The following is a 22305-nucleotide window of genomic DNA, read 5'->3' on the forward strand; positions in this document are numbered from 1 at the left end:
TCTTTATGAGCCCTCCGTCATTCACTGCTTGATATAGATCTCTTCCCCTTCTTTCCTTTTCCCTCGTTTGGTTGCTGCTTGCAGCCAGTTTTTACCCCTCCAGCGACTATGCGTCGGACCATCTCTTATGAGGTCTTCCAACGCCTCTTTTGTTCTCCCAAAGTCTTCATCGTAAAATTCTTTGGGTCCATCTTGTAGGGTCCTGTCTTGCAATATGTCCTGCCTCTGTCCTATACGATCCTCTATTTTAATTCTTTTCCTTGTCCTAAATGCCAAACTCCTTCCAAATTAAAAAAAAAATCTACAAAACTACAATCCAATCGAATGTGACGGCAGCTGTCAAAAGAAAAGCTTGCCTTGAGCAATTTTAAGTATTGCGTGTGTTGCTGTAACGTAAAAATGGCACTGCTATTGAGGTCTAGAAAGCTGTTTAAAAAAGCATGAGTTAACATGTCATTTTAAAAATAAAATTTAAGTATTTGATTTAAGTGTTGTGTCGAAAATTCAAAGCAATCGGTGAATAAGTTTAAGAGATTTAAAAAATATGTATATATTTATTTTTATTTATTTAAATTAATTCGCAAAGAAAACCACAAAAAATAGTGTTTTTGTTTTATTTAATATTTTTTCATGTGCCAAACAGATTAAATATAGTAATCGTTCGCATAAAGAATGCCTCGCATAACGAACGATGCGTACAAGGAACTTTTCTGTTCTTCCATTACGCGACTCATACAACGAACATCTCTTCACACATCGGACTGTATCGTAGCAAAGAGGTGACAACTGAAGAGCTTCAAGCACTTTTAGTCCGGTAACATGATTAAGCTCAAAGGAAAGCTTCGTCTGACAATGACAAGGAGTTATAAAATCAACCGATCTCATCTGCAGCCATCAAGGACATCTTGGTCGAATGGGGAGAGGTTCAAGAATAAACTCAGCTGAGGCTAATATCACAGTATATTTTATGTATTATGCTACAGAACGAAAGTTTTTTTTATAAGTTTTGTTATGACAAAACGCGTTTCACATAACGAACTTGCTCCTGGAACGAATTAAGGCATCACTCTTTCAATAAATATTGATTTGAATAAAATAAATAACGCGTAATTATTCGAGATAGAATCAGAAATGCCAGGATCAGGGAAATATGCGAGATCGAAGATGTCGTTTGGTGGGGAAGGCAACGAAGGAGACAATGGTATGCGCATGTGAGGAGAATGGAACCATCCAGACTCCCCCACATCGCACTGTATAGCCAATCCCATGGTAGACGACTCCCGGGCAGACCACCAAAGAGATGTGTCGATAGCTGAGAATCGAAGTCGCAGGAAGCTAATCCCTCTTAAAAACAAGGCTCACACCATGCAGAAAAAGAAGTGAAAAATAATAGGAGAAGATATTTTATAGACTCAAAATATTAATCTTTAAATCCAAGAAACAACCGACATAAAGAAAAAAAAGAGATGGGTCGATAGCTGGGAATCGACGTCTCAGGAGGCTAATCCCTCTTAAAAACAGGCCACACGGCCTATAATAATAATAATAAGAAGAAGAAGATAATTATTAGGAGTAGGTATGGTGCTTTCGGGTTTGAACATTTTTGACTTATTTCACTGCTTAAATAAGACAATCCCTAAGTACGTAACAAGTATGTAAACCGTTCTTAAATACTCGACTGTAAATTTCCACTAAACTACATAATCACACCGCAACGTGGAGATAAAACGTTTCTTAAGTGCGTTAATTTATCTCCGCAATAGAAATATATTTAAGCCCGCTACAAACTAGGGTTGGAAAACAAAACGAAGTAAAAATAAGAACCGCGGATTTTCAGACCGAAACGAGATATGAAGGTACTAGAGCGCCCTTAAATTATGAAATAGTTCCACGAGAGCTTTTAATTTTTTTTGCAAACGTAGCGCTGTTTGTATAACCGCAGATATTTCTAGCAGTTTGAAAGCTTTAATATTTTATTCAGGGGTGAAATTTACGGCAAATAAAATTCAGAGCGCGACGGGAAAAGTTTGCATTACAGATGCAGCGCTTCTGTTTCCATGGAACAACATATGGAAGTTTGCAATCTTCCAGAAATAGTAATTTAAAACTTATTTTCGGAAACTAATATTAAATCAGTGGGTAAAATATGTAGGAAGAGAGCAAGCAAATAAGGCCTCTGCTGTAGCTGGATGCTTAAAAAAAATTGTATGGAGAAGCAAATACATGCTGAAAGAGAGTAAGGTGAGGATCTATAAAACCTGCGTAAGACCGATCCTGACATACGGCACGGAAACAAGAGCCGACACCGCGAGAACAAAAAGCCTTCTTAGGACATCCGAAATGAAGGCTCTACGACCCATTGCAGGCCTAACACTTCGCGACAGAGTAAGAAACTCAGATATAAGAAAAATCTGCGATGTTGAAGATGTTGTGCGATGGGGAAGAAGACGTTTCTGGAGAGATCATGTGAGAAGAGCGAGTTCAGATCGAGTGGTGAGGGTGGCAGCGGACAGCAGCATAGGCGGGATCAGACCCCCAGGAAGACCACCTAAACGATGGAAGGATAGCTGGTCTTCCACCTCCCAGGAGCGACCCGAGAATGACAGGACCTAGTCCTAAAAGAAGAAGAAGAAGAAGAAGTAAAAAATGTCCGTAGGACCTGCCCAATATTCAATCGCCTATTTCGTCAGGTAGCGATGCTTTCAATAAATCTCAGCAGATGTTAAAAATATTTTTTTTCATAACAAAAAAGGATTATTGAAATGGATACATTAATTTTGATAGATTTATTCAAATTATTATTATTATTTAAATAAATATCACATTATAACCAACGTATCTATTTTAACATAAACATTTTATAATATAAACGTTTATTAATAAATTAAAAACATGTGCAAAAAAATGACGAATAATTAGGTCAGCAATTAATGTGAATATAAATACATATCAAGCCATGCGGTGAGACAAAATTCCCCTAATCGAACTTTAAACTTTGTACATAAAAATAATTGCAACTCTTATCTAAATAACAAGTAAACACCTGCTCTGGGCATTTTAAGGCGCCACGTTTCACAGCTGTTTATTTTAATTTTATTTTTTATTATTTATTATATAAAAAATACACATGGTGGATATAATCCAGATTTGTGAACAAGTATTTGGAGGCACTCAAAATGATGTTTAATAATTTATGATCTTTGAATTTCAGATATTCTAAAAATCCACGAAGAAAGCCCCAGAAAAATTGCATCGTTAATCGGCATAGAAGGCGGACATAGTATAGGAAACTCCCTCGGGATTTTGAGAATGTTTTACGAAGTTGGAGTGAGGTATTTATCCCTCACGCACAACTGTAATACACTGTGGTGAGTAAAAACTGGTTCCCTTATATTATATATATATATATATATATATATATATATATATATATATATATATATATATATATATATATATATATATATATATATATATATATATATATATATTATTTATTGTTTCGGCATTAACTTATGTTACAATGATTAAAGAAAACACTTGTTTTTTACCAACCAACTTCCAACTTTCAGGCCTGTATAATAACATTATTATACAGGCCTGAATGATGGAAGTTTAACTTCTGAAACATGTAGTCTTTAATAAAACTCAAGTGGTAAAAAACAAGTGTTTTCTTTAATCATTTTATATATATATATATATATATATATATATATATATATATATATATATATATATATATATATATATATATATATATATATATATATATATATATATATAGGTGGGTCAAATAAATAAAAGTGATTTTCTATTCTAATATTTGTTCAATATTACCCTGCCTGGTACCTGAAGCGAAAGGCTTTTCACCTTTCCTTCATGTGTTTACGATTAAGATAACACTGCGTTTATATGATGCAGTGCCTTATGCACCATTGTGGTGCAGATAAGGGTTAGAAGAAGGTACGTAAATATCATTAAATTTTCATTTCGTCGTTAATATTTTGAGTAATGTTTCTAGGGCGGATTCAGCAACTGACGTGGAAAATTTGGGTGGACTTAATAATTTTGGCGAGGTAAGTTTTAAAAGTTTTTAACATTATTTTGTGAAGAGTATTTGTATCTAATTATAAATGGACCTCTTTAACACTAAGCTTTAACCTTAACCTTAAACCTAAACATTTAATTTTAAGGAATTTAATTTTTTCACCCATTTTTCTATTTTTACTTCTTTCAAACGTATGAACGGTACCTAAAGCAGAAAAATAATTAAAATCAAACATTATTTTATCTAATCCGATAATCTGATTATTTAATTTTTTTTATAATTAATTAATATAGGAGCTTAAATTTATGGGCTAAATGTGGAATTATAGGAATTGTTTCAAAGCTGATAAGAGGCTTACTTTAAATTAAATTAAACTGACAGGATTGTTAATACTTAAGACTCGTCTAAGGAAAGTATAAAAAATCACGATAAAAAGTAAAGAAAAACAACATGAAAAGATGTCGGCAAGTGAGGATATATTGTTGAAAATTTTACTCATACATCTAAAGTAAATTCACGGCCATCTCTGAATTTATTACATAGTCAATTTTGCTAAAAAATACTTAAAAACAGCGTTGTATTTCAAATTCCGCTATATTCATGAAACTTGCCATCTGACCCATATCGGCCAATCAGAGAGCGGGGATAAGTAAAAAATTAAGGTGACGTCATTATCGGTTTGTGTCGTGTTTTTCTTTTCAAATACTGCAAAAAAACAGAAAAATGGGAAAATTCTCTATTTCATAATATTTTATCTAATGATAGACACATCTTTGAAATCCAAATGTTACCTGGAGAATTTTGCATTTTTTGTAAAATCGACTTACATGGATTTGGCGGATTTTGAATGCAGGCGACACGGTTATTTTATAGTTAACTGACTCTGTGGTAAGTTGGGTCATAGTGTGGCATTCAAACAGTGTCATTGGCATATGTAATATTCGTGTGGTTACCAACAATTACCACCATCCTAATAATCTTGTAATCTAGTACGTGTAGATACCCTTATACACATTTTGAATTTTATACAATATTTCTTGGTCATCATCAGGGTTTATATACTAATTCTCAAACATTGAAATACTCATAGTTAGGTTACAGATAATTACACTTCTCTTACGATACCAAAAACTTCCACGCACTCCGTACACCATATGAAAATGTGATTTAAAAAACGGTTAAAAACCCCATAAATGTTGATTTTATTGAGCATTGCGCAGCGAATACGTAATACCGAATATTAATTATCTATAACCTAACTATGAGTATTTCAATATTTTAGAATTAGTACATAAACCTTGATGATGACAAGGTTCTTGTTGAAACCGGTTGAAAAAAATGTAGGTACCAATAAAAGTGGTTATAACAAAGTTGTTTCCTTTTATAAAGTTTACACAGTATTAATTATAAATTTTTCGCAAAATTAAGAAAACCAAAAAAAATAATAATAATAATTCAATAAATAAATAATTGTGTCAAACCTTTTCGCCTTTGCTTTCCATTTTTACTTTATTTTCAAACTCCGCCCCCTTGACTTACCCTCCTCCCCCTAACTTACCCCTGTCCTTATTGACATAACAGTTAATTATTTACTATGGAAGTATAGCTTCCGAAACTGGTCGTCATAAAATAAACTCAAGTGGTAAAAAAACAAATGTTTTTATTTTACAATTAACTTCCTTGAGATAATTACTCGTATTATCAAACTTTGTTTAAAATTGTGATTATATTTTTTTTTATTTCCCTAATACCTTCTTCTGCCTCTTTCTACACCGATGGCGCATAGAAAACCAGATCAGATCTTGTAGGTATTTACATGATTATTACACAAAACTTCTAAGCTTATGGTAATTCAATAAATATTACAAGTAGAAACCATTTATATGTATGTATATATTTTTAATTTTTAGTGTTTTTACGCAACATCGTGGTTAGATTAACGCAGGGAACATCATAGTCAAAGTTAACTCAAAGGCGCATAGTTTACATAAACGCTGTGCAAGCGGATTTCCTGGAAGGCATCGGACCATCCCATAAATGAGTTCTAACCCCCCTTGGTAATCTTCCCTTATCCCCGATATACAAACTTGTTAACCACTATACTGAAAAGGAAGACAAAATGAAATTTATATTACATTCAAATACAGTACTCTATTATGTATGTAGGTATACCATTGTATATTCGTGCTTATAGTATAAAATATACAAGATTGGTCGTAAAACTAGGCTTATTTGAGAGGTTGTAATAATATTTATAGGTTTAAAAAGGGTTTGTAGAAAATCTTTATTTTGAAGCAAGAGCGTATTTTCTTTTCAAAGCAATGTTAGCTTTAAAGCGATGGCTCAAAGGATGTAATCCATTAAGAGCTTTTATAAAAAAAGTGTATAAAAGGATTGAAGAGTCCGAATCGGAATCGGATAAATTTGAGTTTTATACATACCATACGAGTACACGTGTACATCTGAACTTTACGTTTATATATATATATATATATATATATATATATATATATATATATATATATATATATATATATATATATATATATATATATATATATATATATATATATATATATATATATATATATATATATATATATATATATATATATATATATATATATATATATATATATATATATATATATATATATATATATATATATATATATATATATATATATATATATATATATATATATATATATATATATATATATATATATATATATATATATATATATATATATATATATATATATATATATATATATATATATATATATATATATATATATATATATATATATATATATATATATATATATATATATATATATATATATATATATATATATATACATATATATATATATATATATATATATATATATATATATATATATATTTATATATATATATATATATATATATATATATATATATATATATATATATATATATATATATATATATATATATATATATATATGCATATGCATATGTTCTACTGCAATCTTTCAAAATTTAAAGCTAAATTGTTCGAAATCTTATAAACCTAAAAAAGTAATTCTATTCCCTGTCCTTTCCTTTTCTTCTTTTCCTATCACTGCCATTTCCTTTTCTCTTTATCCCATCCTTGTCTCATGTCTCTTCCTTTATATAGACCTCTTATGTATAGTTGTGAAGAACTATAATTGGTACACATGATTTAATTTTTTGTATTCTGTATGTATCATATATTGTAACTGTTGTTCTTCCTTCCAATAAAATAAAATAAAAAATAAAAAAATGTACATATATATATATATATATATATATATATACATGGATTACATTTTTATTTGGGGTTCATGCTGAAATTCCGGTGTGTTTAACCGGATTGAAGTTTTGTACGAGTAATATGAGGTTACGAACCATACTTGTTATTTATTTGACCAATTAGCTCTTAAACCTAATAACAACGGTCATGTACAGAAATGGTATTACGCCAGAGGATACCTTTTATTGGATGAGGGTACTAGCGTTATTGCCAAAAGCAAAAGTGTGTCGCGTATTTCATTATCAGTTACAAATTAAAGGTTATAATATCAACATTTTTAATGTGTCCAAATACTTAATCATAAATCTGGATTATCTCCAATTATATGAGTTATTTCATATTATTTTTTGACATCTCAACATCGATGAATGCCCAGACTTCCGTATTCTTCTTCATCTAAGTTGAGATTCTAAAAAATAATATGATATAACTCCGGCAAGTGGAGACAATCCAGATTTGGATACATTGAAAATGTTGAAAATTATAGACATAAATATTTATATATAATATATATATATATATATATATATATATATATATATATATATATATATATATATATATATATATATATATATATATATATATATATATATATATATATATATATATATATATATATATATAATTTATTAACGTTTTCAATGTATATAAATGTATATGTGTGTATATTTATGTGTTTATTATAGAATCTCTAACGCTGAAAGCGTGTTTGTATAGACAAGAATGCGGTTTAGAATTTTCAGATCGATCTAACATCGGGAAACGGGTCAAAATCGCTAACACATGTTTGGGGAAACATTAAAAAATGATGACAATGTCCATAGTGAGTATAGAAGGGAAATAAGCTTTATTCGGTTTTTATATAAACTGTAAATTAATTTGGAAGGTGGGCATTACTGAAACGAAGCCACTCGTTTAATTATTCCACAAAATGAAATGAATGATACGGCTGCTGTCGTTAGTAACGGAATTTTCCCCTCAAGTACTTGAAAAGGGTTGGAAAATTTAATAATGTGTAATGAATATCTGGATTCTTAGCACTCGAATCTCCAGGTACTTTTAATAAGTTTCTGAATAATTTTATTCGGGCGAGAAATATGAAATATTTTGTGAGAAAGGACGGTGTCAATATTTTTCTCTTCTAAGTGATATACGTACTAAGTTAAATATCAAATATTTTGTATGAAAGGACGATGCCAATATTTTTCTCTTCTGAGTGATATACATACAAAATTAAATATTAAATATTTTATGAGAACGGACGATACCAATATTTTTCTCTTATAAGTGATATACATACAAAATTAAATATCAAATATTTTGTGAGAAAAGACGATGCCAATATTTTTCTCTTATGAGTGATATACATACAAAATTGAATATCAAATAATTTGTGACAAAGGACGATACCAATATTTTTCTCTTATGAGATCTCAAAATTAAATGTCAAATAATTTGTGACAAAGGATGATACAGTTTTCTCTTTTGGATTACGTATGAAAATCTTCTCTGCGTTTCATTAATGAGTGATAAACATAATAATATTTCTAGTAATATGAACAGTGCATGGGATGAGACACAAAACGGTAACTGAAATTTGCAGTATTTTATAATTATATGATTCGTCATAAGATTGTTTTAAGATTGTTCTTAAGGCTGAGATCTAAAACGTACGAATTCAGAACGCGATTGGCCACGCTGGGGGCAAGATATGTACCCGCGTACAATTTTTTGAATAACATATATTGGAATGAGATTTTTTTTAGAAAAAGTCATTACCTTACAAAACCATTTTTTTAAACCATATATGTATTTATTTCGAAGAAAAACTTAAGTTTTCAATACGAATACGAAGTCTTAAGAAAAAAATCAATTACGTTAAATGTAACCTCTGGTTTGAATGAAAATTAAGTTGTGATTTAGCGTATAGTAAGCATTTAAGAAAAAATCTTATTCACTGGTTCATTTGATATTGTAGAGCGGTTGAAAAAAATATATATTTTAGATTTTATTTTAATATTTTGCTTGTTTTGTTTACTTTTGCTCGGCTTCCAGCTTATTTGAAACCCTTGAAGTATCTTGAAACATCGTTCATGGAATAAAAAAATGTTCTCGTTCTACCTCACGGTATATTAAAAATATATTCGGAATCTCATTTCTTGTACTTGCAAAACCTCTCTGGGAATTACTGATAATATTTATATTTAATATTTTATAACGATGTTTCAAAAAATATTTCGTATCAATTTATAAAAGAATACGTATACTATATATATATATATATATATATATATATATATATATATATATATATATATATATATATATATATATATATATATATATATATATATTTATATATATATATATATATATATATATATATATATATATATATATATATATATATATATATATATATATATATATAAATATATATATATTACTTACTTACTTATAACCCTTATCCACACCCAATGGTGCAGAGGGCACTGCATTGAATTGACGCAGCGTTATCTTGATCATTACTTACATGAAGGCAAGGTGATCACTCTTGCGCATCAGGAACCAGTCCAGGGTAATATTAAATAAATATTACAATGTAAAATCACTAATATTTACTTTCACCCCCCCTGGGAATCGAACCCGGGACCTCCAGCACGGCAGCTAAACACGCTGACCATTACACCACGGAGGCGAACAAACATGTTTATGTATATATATATATATATATATATATATATATATATATATATATATATATATATATATATATATATATATATATACATAATCAAGACGGAAACGTGCAAATGAAGAACAATTATTTAGTTGCAAAAAATTAAAATATCATCAGGGCGAGAAGAGCAAAGCGACGCCATTAAATTGAGTGAAGCAGGATGTTTCGCTTCTTAACAGTATCGAGTATAAACACAAAGAAAACACATCACAAAACCAATTAAATGATACTCAGTACAGTACTGAAAAGGACAAAGAGCGCCACGTATATAAGTTTAAATTTTAATTTTATCTGTGCACTAAAATATTGATCCTCCACCCTTTATATACTATTTTAAAGGATTATTATTATTATGTGTGGAAAATGTTATATCCATTAAAAGTCAATGAACTGCGTCTCTTTGTTCTGAAATATATGTCAAAATAGATTAAAAAAAAGGGTAATCACCGGTTGAAATTAAAATTGAAAACAATTTTTGTTACTGGTGGTGTGAACAAAATAGAAAGGAAGAAATTCGGAAAAAAATCATTAAATTAAGAAATCATTCATAGAATTCGAGGCTTCAAGTGAATAAAAACGATAAGTACTTACAATAAGTATGTACATAAGCACTAAAATTAATTCAATCTTTCTTACTTAAACTATTAAGAAAATTATCTAAATAACATTGCAGTTATTACTATGTGATTCATAAAGCTCATAAAATAATCCATAAAGCTATAAAGCATAGAGAACCCCTAATTTAATTTTTAGGTGTATTTTACAATGTTGTAAAAAAGCTTTCTAAAACATCCAAAATCTAACTTGGAGGCAACAAATCTGTGCAAGTACGTCTCATTCACCGATATGTTAGGATACCTACGCGGCCGGATTTCCGAAACCGGGGTTACTGAAGTACTAAGATAGATCGCTGGGGAGGAAACACCCTTGAAGTAAAACATATTATCAAACACAATCCATGTAGCATATATTATACAAGCTTTCTTCGATTTGGCGATTTCTATAGTTGTATACAAAGCTTTCAAAACCCTTGCAAAGGATTGAACTGTAATAGCAAAGAAATCCTCCTATCGTTGAAGAAAATAAATCATACAATATATTATTTTTATTTATGTATACATATATCACAAATTTAATACTGTTAACAAATAATAAACTTTCCAGGTTATTTTCACAAGGGATGAAGCTTAAATTATGTAAATATTTAAAATTTAAATTGCATTAACTTTTTGGTTTACCAAAAATGTAAGTCTCTTGATGACTCAAAAATGTCTTAACATAATAATGTAATAAATTATATAATGTTTCAAAATTCTTCATCCATCTTTTCCATTTTTCCATAATTTTCAAACTCCACCCCTTGACTAACCCCCCCCCCCCTTTAACTTACCCCACTTTTTATTTGTAGAACAGATAATAATTTATGTTTTATTTTATATTTAGACCTGAAGATGTAAGCTTTGCTTCTGAAACTGGTCGTTATAATAAAATAAACTCAAGTGGTAGAAAACAAATGTTACCAAAAAATGTGAGGTATATTTTCTCACTGTACTTATGTTTTGTTTATATTATTTTTCTCTTCAGCGCATGTTATGTCAGGTCCCCCTAACGTCAACAATCACTTGAAAGTAATTGTCCTTGTCTTGGGTAGCTCTAAACAGCGCCTCGATAGTCCTGAACCCCGTCCAATCTCGTATATTCCGGAGCCAGGAGATCTGTCTTTTGCTCACACCTCGCCGACTTTCTATTATTATATTACTACATTTCAATAAAGATATTTTTATTCATAATACAAAAAAAAGATGAAGAAGAATATGTCAATCTGAGCATTTACGGGGCTTACGAAGTTCAAGTGGTCATTTTTTCACAGTCACCATTTTACCCATGTAATATAACCACACTTCTCAAATTTCTTATGTTAAGAAAAGTTAAGAAAAAGTTATATTATTCTTCAATGGAAAATCCTTTGATATCCTATTTTTTGTGATATCTGTGGTTGACAGTCGTTTGTTTTTATTAGCAGAAACCTTTATGAAGTGAAAAAAATATAAGGTTTGTTTAAATGTTAATCTGTTAAACTATTTACCCATATATTATTAAGGTATAATTTAAAATAGAAAATTATTACTTTTGATGGATAAAAACCAAGAAAAGAAATAATAACTCAAGCATCGCAGTATTCATTTTTATTTTCTTTACCCTTTCTTGCATTCCAGGGAACTATAAATACTTATATATAGTTATAAAACGTTTCACAAATGGACATTTTAATGCAAATCTGGGCTTGAACACAATGAGTAATTCACAACATTTTGTGAAATTTTATATTTCTCTTTAAAGGGTATAACTGCTTAGTTTGCAATTAGACCTCTCAAATGTTTTATTTTGTCGATTTATTTGCACCTTTTGCAAAAGGTCAGAAATAATAATTGTATCAATATGAGAGTTAATTTCTTTTTACAGCAAGTTGTACGTGAGATGAATCGTCTTGGAATGATTATTGACTTGAGTCACGTGAGTTCGAATACTAGTAGGGCTGTTATCAGGTTATCCAAGGCACCTGTCATGTTCAGTCACTCCTCAGTATACTCCATCTGTCCCTCGGCAAGGAACGTTCCTGATGATATTATTCAATCTGTGGTAAGTTGACGTACAGGATTGTTTTGTACTTTGTAAAATGCGTTTTTATTCAATATAGAAAGGCGTTTATATATAGACTTTATTGCTTTAACCAATGTCAAATAAATTAAATGATATAATTAATTATAAATTACGTTAAATTTTTAAAGAAATATTACTAACTCGCGGAATCTACGCCTAGTTTAGACTCAAAATGTTATGGTCAATTCAATTCAATTTAATATTACTAAGACCATGAATTATGATAACTGAGACTAGGACAATGGCAAATGGAAAACACAAAAAATAAAAATAAATAAAAATTGTGATTTTTAATACGGAAAAAGCCCCTTTTTAGTTATCTAACAAAGATAAAAAAAAACTAAGAATAAAAGGCTAGGTGGGCCTCAATAATAAAATAATATTATTATTGAGTACTGAAGTAAGAATTTTTTGTAGTTATATGTATATAATATTAACAAATAAATTTTAAATTTCGACTCCTGGCCTGACCGTTTCAGGTATTTGAAGTATATTTCAGGGTTATATACCCGTGCTCGTACAAGCGTCTGTAATCTTATTTGTACGAACCCCTTGAGGTTGAAATTAAAAATATACCATATCGAATAATTATTAATTTTTAGTTTAAACGTATAACTCATAAAGTACATATTTGCTAACTTTTTCTCTTTCATCTTTTTGATTTTTTTTCTGTTAAAATAAAATATTTGTAGTTTATATTAGCACTTTTAATATAATTTTATTTGTGATAATATCTTTTGTATACTTGCCAGTGCCCTTTACTATAACTTAAAATATAATGTATACTCACACACTAAAGGTAATGCCTTTTTGGGATCTTTTTTTGTACTTGTATTATATTATATTGTGAAATGCAAAAGAATTTAAAAAAGGATAAAAGTATTAATTTTAAAATGGCGGGTAAGATAATTAAAAAAAAGATGTAATTAAAGCTTATATAGTCGATATAATTAAAAACAGATTCACCTATACAACCTGACTACAGGGGATTAATTAGGTTTTCCAAGATACTCTTGAATCATTATCAGGTACGATAAAATGCAATGATATCTTTCGCGAAAGCGCCAAACTAAACTTTTCTAATTTTCTTCCTTTACAGAAAGACACCGGCAGTATCATTATGGTGAACTTCTATCCCAACTTTATAAAGTGTAGCAATAATGCCACCCTTGAGGACGTGGTTGGTAAGTTTTTCCGGAAAAAGTATCTCTGAAACTCATTCTGCGTGAAGAAATATAACTACGTAACACTTTGAACGACGTAGAACTTATATTTATCATTGGCCCGTACCTGGCAAAGCATTGCTGTGACTGATTATTGTTAAATGCTATTAGGCTTGTTCAATTAATATGTAGACTGGCGTCATTAATCAAAATTTACTTTATTTAGAAGGTACATACATTTCTGGGTCCCCTTCAAAGTATACAACTCCCCGACGCGTCGGGGAGTACGTTGGCATAAGTGTACGTCGCGACGTACACTTATGCCAATGATGTTTCTACTTTTGGAAACAGGTCTGAAACTCTTCTTTGTCATGTCCTTCAGTTTTGTCTTAATCTTGGGTACCATCACGCCGTTTCCCCGCAGAAGTAGGCAGAAAGAATGATATGCCACAATATTCTATCCTGACATCAACTCCTCATCTCCTTCACATCTATACATCTAGTCATACTTGCCCTCCGATTACGCAGGCTTTTGACACCACCAGATTTCAGGTTGGTTGGTTGGTTGGTTGGCTGGTTGATCTGATCATGCCAAGTCTTTTTCGGCCGTCCTCGTTCTGTTTTCCCGCTCACATTCGCCACATATATTTTTGTAGTCATTCTATCGTTATCCATTCGCTTCACATGTCCATACCACCGTAAAGAACTCTTCCTATATATAAACATATATTTATATATATATATATATATATATATATATATATATATATATATATATATATATATATATATATATATATATATAAATGGATATATATATATATATATATGTATATTTATATATTTATATATATATATATATATATATATATATATATATATATATATATATATATATATATATATATATATATATATATATATATATATATATATATATATATATATTCAAATGATCTCATTCTTTATGTTCAATATTGTACAAGTTACAGTTATAATAACATTTACTTCTACGATCCAATCGTTCTTTTATATATTTCATTTCTATCCCTTTATCCCATCTAAATGGCTGACTACGTAACCATTTCGTTGATAAATGTTAACAGTCGACCTAAACGAACGATATTATATTTGATCTACACAATTTTAACATTATTTTACTGTTACATTATTCCGTTTCATTGTTTAAAAAAGCCATGGAATAGAAAAAAAACACATGAGTTTTTTGACTCTCAAAGTTTCTAAGAGTTTCTATACATAGCTGGTAAGGATAAATTGGTCATAAAACAAGAGTTATAAAATTTAAGCGAAAAAAAAGAAAAACGATTTTTTTTTTTTTTTTTTTAAATCAAACACTCCTTCCTGAATAGTTAAAATTCTAAAGACGTTGTTTCCCGTCCTGTTTTAAATTTTATCGGCGTTTTATTACGTTTTATTGTGACAATATGTTAATTCTTTGTTTGCAAAAGGAAATTTTGAGTTAATAAGTTAATAAGTTTATTTTTCCTTCAAGTGCTTATTCAAATAACGAAAACTGTTTTCAATATATTCTTGTTTGGATTTCGCAGATTCCTCCATTTCTGAGAATGTAAACTCCAAAATTTAAAAGGCACTTAACGCAATACGAACATATATCCAGATTTGTATTTTAGTTTTACATATTGAATATAGACTTGTAATATGGATAAATAATAATTCTTATAGTCTGTTGCACTGTTTAAAACCTTTTTTGCAAAATATAATAAAATAACAAGCATACGTGTAGTTTTTCCACATTTATTTCGTTTGATCAGAATCCATGTTATCGATATTACACAACTGGTGGGAAACTAGACAAAATAAAAAAATACCTTACAAATTAGGGGTTGTAAACCATGGTTTAAGTTTGGACTCTGTTGTGTACAAATATGACTGTATTATCACACTTATACCAAGTTTTTCCAGAGCGATTAACACATTCGCCATGGATGATATTCTTCATGTACCATACTTTGAACGTAATAAAAATTAGAGCAATATTAATTTTAGATTTTGACCACAGATGCCACTAGAGGAATATTATTAGCTAGAACATATAACTTGTGACTCTGAATATACAAAACAAAGAGTGAGAACCCAGAAAACTATTTAAATACTTTGGGTTTATAACCTTCAGAAATCTGTAAATAATAAAATGAAATGAAATAAATATATTCCTTTTTTTAAATATTCTTTCAGTTTACAATTGACGGCTATTTTGCAAATTAAAATATTGCATATCGCTCACTCCTTTCAAGAACGTCATAAATCAAAAATCGTCAATTTTCAGTTGTGCATGTTTTCGGAATGCCCAGAAAATGTTCTACATCCCACCAAAAGAGGCATATTTTTAACTTAATATTTATCAACTACAGGGCGAAAAGTGTTGTTTTTACATTTTGAAGAAAATGTTTTGTTTGATTATTTTTTTAAATATATTAAATAATTTTCAAATGGAGAAAAAACCTTCAGGTTTTACCAAAAATAAAATGTTGCATAGTAAAAAGTTTAATTAAAGGCTTGATATTTATTTTTAATACATTGTATTATATTTTTAAACTTTAAAAACGTTCTCCTGAAAAATCAAGTATTTTGATTTATGACGTTCTTGAAAGGAGTGAGAAATATGTGCAAAACTGGCGTGTCACAGTGGTCATTTTAATACAATTTGTACCCGACGCGAAAGTGCTGAAAATAACAAATAGTTTATATTTTCAATGTCACCTCAAATTATAGATAATACAGATAATTAGACGCAACACGCGCAGATTTTTGTTACTGTCAATGAACTTTTAACCTAAATGTCTCCTCACAATCATGTTATTGCACATTTGTGACTTTGTTGTTGACCCAGCGATATGCATTCTATCATGGTAATTATCTCTTAAATAAATTCATGTTTTACTTTTTTAATTTCGTATTATTTTTGACATCTCATCAAAGATGAAGAAGAATATGGAAGTCTGGGCATTTACGGGGCTGACGACCGTCATAGGCTGGTTTAAGTGATCACTTTACACACGTGTAACATTCACCAATTCTACCCATTATTGACAACCACACTACTCAAATTCTTGGAAGTTCTGTATATATGAACCAATTTAGAAACGTTGTTCTTGAATCTATAGAACTTCACCAAAGACATCTATTGGTGAGATGTAAAGAAGCTTTTTATTAAGCAGAAACTCTTATATTAGTATGTGAGATCCGAATCCTGGATTATAATCACACACATGAGAAACGCCAGACAATACCATTTTCATTTTGAATATTAAAGCTTATAATTTAACCAGACAATTTATTTACAACATTTTAAGTGTGTCCAAATACTTGAACACAAAATCTGGATTATCTCCAATTACAGGAGTTATTTTCATATTATTTTTGACATCTCATCAAAGATCTTTGATGAGATGTCAAAAATAATATGAAAATAACTCCTGTAATTGGAGATAATCCAGATTTTGTGAACAAGTATTTGGACACACTCAAAATGTTGTATTTAAATTTCGATTTCAGAGTAAATACAAAAAGGTCTGTTGGCAATAATTCAACTGCAATTGAATAAATCCTTCTTCGTCTTTTTCTAGATCTTAGGGATCTGTTTGTGTCTCCGTTAACTCCCAGCTATCTTTACATCTTTTTGAAGGTCTACCTGGGGGTCTGCGCCCTTCAATTAATTAAATAAATTGCAATAAAAAAGTGTTAGTTCATAAAAAAAATTACAAAAAATATCCACTTGAAATACACAATCACTCATAGTTTTAACTTATTAAGGAATAAAATTCCCTTAAATAAAATCACGTGTTTTTCAATACCTTGAAAAATATTAGTTATCAACTATTAGTTAATAATAAAAAATAAAACCCTTATCCGCACCCCAATGGTGCATAGGGCGTCATATAAACGCAGTGTTATCTTGATCATTTACACATGAAGGAAAGGTGATCAGCCCTCCGCTTCAGGTACCAGTCCAGGGTAATATTGAATAAATATGACAGTGAAAAAATTCGTCCGCCTCCGTAGTGTAATGGTCAGCACGCTCGGCTACCGTTCTGGAGGTCCCGGGTTCGATTAGTTAATAAAGAAAGTAAATGATTACATTTCTTAATAAAAAATGTTTATTTTTTTTAAAGAGTGATATTTAACACGATTCTCATATTTGGCTTCTTTACCTGAAAGGATTTGTATTTTTGCAAATAAAATTAAATATTCTTATTTTCGTTCATTGTTCGAATAAAATTCAATATTTTGATTTACGTTCATTGTTCGAATGAAATTAAATATTTTTCTTTTAGAAACGTTAATTCAACGGAGAAAAGAATGGTTAAAAATGTTTCGCAAACGTATTAAATGGAAAGTAATAAATTATTCAGGTATAAGTCTTTTGTTTCGTAACTAAATTACATTTGGATCCATCACCAGAGAAAATACAAAAACCGAATGAAAGATTTAATATACACAACGTATAGAGCGGAACATTTCAGCCATCAGCGAGATTTATCTCATTCCTTAGAATATGGGGTCGTAAATATCAGGGACAACCATAAGGTTAAATGCGTGTCAGAAATAATAGACGGCGAGATATTAATATCTATTAAACGGAGAAGATAAAATATACGAATATTTATTATTTGCCGAAAACCAGAGGAAAAACTGACCAAGATGATTTTATTAATTTTATCTTCAGCTTAATTATGAATCTAACTTTAGTATGGCCGGATATATGGCCGATGGACATTTCGCCGAAAGACTTAATTCGGAATTATAATTATACGAATATTTATTATTTTCCGAAAACGTGAGATGATTAATCGTAACTGTTGTTTGTATTCATTTTATCTACAGCTTAGTTAAAAACCTAACATCAGTGCAGCCGTATTTATGGCCGATGAACATTTCGCCGACGAAATAAAAATGAATATACGAATGTTTATTATTTCTGACAATATCTATTATTTCTGAAAAACTGTTGTGCATTTGTGTTGTTTTTATTAATTTTATCATCTGCTTAAGAAATAGGTATGAAATTGTGGTAGAGTGGGTTCGAACCCAGAAACTCTTACTCAAGAGTCCGCGACACTAATTACGGGACACAACTCGACACAACTTTAGTGTGGCCGGATATACTCGTATAGCCAATGGACATTTCGCTGAAAGACATTTAATCGGAATAATGATTATGGGAATATATATCGCTCACTCCTTTCAAGAACGTCATATATCAAAAATCGTCAATTTTCAATGTACTATATCCCAGCAAAAGAGGCATATTTTTAACTTAATATTTACCCGCTACAGGGTAGAAAGTGTTGTTTTTGCATTTTGAAGAAAAGGTATTGTCGAATTATTTTTTGAAATATACAAAATATTTTTCAAATGGAGAAAGAACCTTCAGGTTTTACCTTAAAAGATCTGTTGCACAATAAAAAGTTCAGTAAGTGGCTTGATATTTAATTTTAATACATTGTATTATATTTTTAAACTTTAAAAACGTTCTCCTGAAAAATCAAGTTTTTTGATTTATGACATTCTTGAAAGGAGTGAGCGATATTTGTTTTAAACGTTTAATTAATTAACCATCACACCGCTTCCCCGCAGGGGTAGGCAGAGAGAATTTAACGACACACCAATCTGTTTTTGCACACAATCTTCGCCTCTTCCGCATCCATACATCTCATACATACACGGCGATTTTTTCAACTCCTGGCCTGACCCTTTCAAGTGTTGTTCAAATTATATCTACGGCTTCATTATGAACTGCATATTTATGAATTAGGTTCATTAGAACGATTTTAATATATTGTTTTAATTTCTTATATATAATTTTCAGAACACTTGACATACATCAAAAACAAAATAGGATCGGAATACGTTGGACTTGGTGGAGACTATGATGGAATCAGCAGGTAAAAAAATATATTCACAACATTTTGAGTGTGTCCAAATACTTGTTCCAGACTTGTGAACGAGTATTTGGACACACTCAAAATGTTAATAAATTATCTGGTCTATAGATTATAATATTATTATTACTTATAACCCTTATCCGCACCCAATGGTGCATAGGGCACTGCATCGAATTAATGCAGTGTTATCTTGATCATTACTTTCATGAAGGCAAGGTGATCACTATTACGCTATAGGAACCAGTCCAGGATAATATTAAATAAGTATAATAGTGTAAAATCACTTATATTTATTTTCACCCCCCCCTGGGAATCGAACCCGGGACCTCGAGCATGGTAGCTAAACACGCTGACCATTACACCACGCAGGCGGACCTATATTAGGCGGATTATAATCTAAAATAATAAAATGAAAATGATATTTCTGGCGTTTCTCATCTATGTGATTATAATCCTGAATTCGGACCTCACATACAAATATAAGAATTTCTGCTCAATAAAAAAGCTTCTTCGTCTCACCAATGGATACCACTAGTGAAAATTCTAGTGATTCTTGTTAAATATTTCAAAATTCGATCATATATTTAGAACTTCCAAGAATTTGAGCAGTGTGGTTGTCAATCATGGGTAGAATTGGTAAATGTTACACGTGTGTAAAGTGATCACTTAAACCAGTCTATGACGGTCGTTAGCCCCGTAAATGCCCAGACTTCCATATTCAAGTTCAATTGATTTTTAATTAATGTTTTACTTAGTAAATACCACTATTTCCTAAAAAACACCGTTTGTGAAAATGAATTTGAAAATGATGCGGAATGTATCGCACGTGTCACAGTAGATTTTAAGAAATAGTGGTATTTACTAACTTAAACATTATTTTAAAATGGATCGATTTTACCACAAAGTGAACTGCCGAATCAATTATTGAAAATAAATTGATTTATTTATTATTATTTTTTTCTTCTTCTTAGTAACATTACTTAAGACGCTTGTCTGCAGTTAGGATAGTAAGGATATAGAAGGTAAATCGCTCACTCCTTTCAAGAACGTCATTAATAAAAAATTGACAATTTTCAGTTGTGCGTTTTTTCGGAATGCCCAAAAAATGTACCATATCCCAGCAGAAGCCGCATATTTTAACTTAATATTTACCGCTACAGGACAGAAAGTGTTGTTTTTGCATTTTGAAGAAAATGTAATGTTTAATAATTTTTTTAAATATACTAAATATTTTTCAAATGGAGAAAAAACCTTCAGGTTATACCTAAAAGATCTGTTGCACAGTAAAAAGTATAATATTTGGCTTGATATTTATTTTTAAAATATTGTATTATATTTTTAAACTTTAAAAACGTTCTCTTGAAAAATCAAGTTTTTTGATTTATGGCGTTCTTGAAAGGAGTGAGCGAAATATAAAAAATACATCACAAACACCCAGACCAGTTGAAAATAAATCTTTCTTGAATTCATTTGCGGGAATCCAACGAATCGGGATTTCGCAGTCGAGCGTTTTCCTAACTACGCTACAGCGTCTGTCAATTGAAATTCATTAAAGTTGGCGGCAATTGGTGTAGGCCAATAAGACTTCACAAATGAATTCAATGATATAAACAACTCTTTCATTTTCTGTTAACTAATAAATATTAAAACGTTTTCTGCATATATATATCTAGCGAAACATCGGGTTTGTTTGGGAAATTGATATAAAAATTCAAATAAAGTAATGAGTAGTCCACTGGCAAACCACGTTATGTTTAAATACATTTTTGTTTATAATGGTGGCAATCGGTAGAAGATGTAAAATAATAACGTCTTAGTTAAACATAATTTGCTTAAATTCGTTAAATAGAAAAATCAATACTCTTGTTAACTCGCCATCCCAATCGATAGTTCATTTTCAAAAATCTCTTACTGTAAACTTGCTAAATTACGTAGTTGTTACTGCTAACGGTACTGGAACACTTTTAAGATTAGGAAGACGGAAACGCGCAAATGAAGACAATCTTTTATTTATTAAAAAATCACAAAATTATAAGAACATAGGGTCACAAATATGTATATCAAAAATTACAAACTTATTAAGGCGAGAAGAACAAAGCGACACCAATATAAAAACAGAGCGAACACGACGTATACGCGTTTTGAATATTATTTAATCTGAGCACACTAAAATTAGTCCGCCACCCCTTATATATGATTTTAAAGGAACTACACGTGGTAGGGACAATATTATAAACAAAATATAAGTCGATGAACTGCGTCTCTTTGTTCTTCTCGCGTACATTTATTAATACTATTTTAATACATAAATTATTCTGAAAAATACACAGATTTTGGCCGAAATAGTAGTGACTCATGAAAAATCGTGCAAATAAAGTTACCTGGATCTTGGCACTTAAAATTTAATGCCTCTAAATTTTTTTTTAAGAAGAACAAAA

General features: G+C 30.0%; 1 protein-coding gene across 1 annotated transcript in view; it reads left to right on the top strand.

Moving 5' to 3' along the window:
* Positions 1-22305, top strand: part of LOC148313114 (dipeptidase 1-like) — a 75260-nt gene that overhangs the window by 29176 nt on the left and 23779 nt on the right. Inside the window, exons 5-9 of the mRNA XM_088267772.1 lie at positions 3212-3368; positions 4022-4076; positions 12580-12756; positions 13877-13961; positions 19792-19867. Coding sequence (XP_088123898.1) covers positions 3212-3368; positions 4022-4076; positions 12580-12756; positions 13877-13961; positions 19792-19867 — 550 coding nt within the window. The remainder of the gene's footprint in view (positions 1-3211; positions 3369-4021; positions 4077-12579; positions 12757-13876; positions 13962-19791; positions 19868-22305) is intronic.

The sequence above is a fragment of the Brachycentrus maculatus genome, unplaced genomic scaffold (genome assembly GCF_059751285.1).
Source record: "Brachycentrus maculatus isolate JH-2025_06_01 unplaced genomic scaffold, ASM5975128v1 h1tg000019l, whole genome shotgun sequence".
NCBI classification, from domain to species: domain Eukaryota; kingdom Metazoa; phylum Arthropoda; class Insecta; order Trichoptera; family Brachycentridae; genus Brachycentrus; species Brachycentrus maculatus.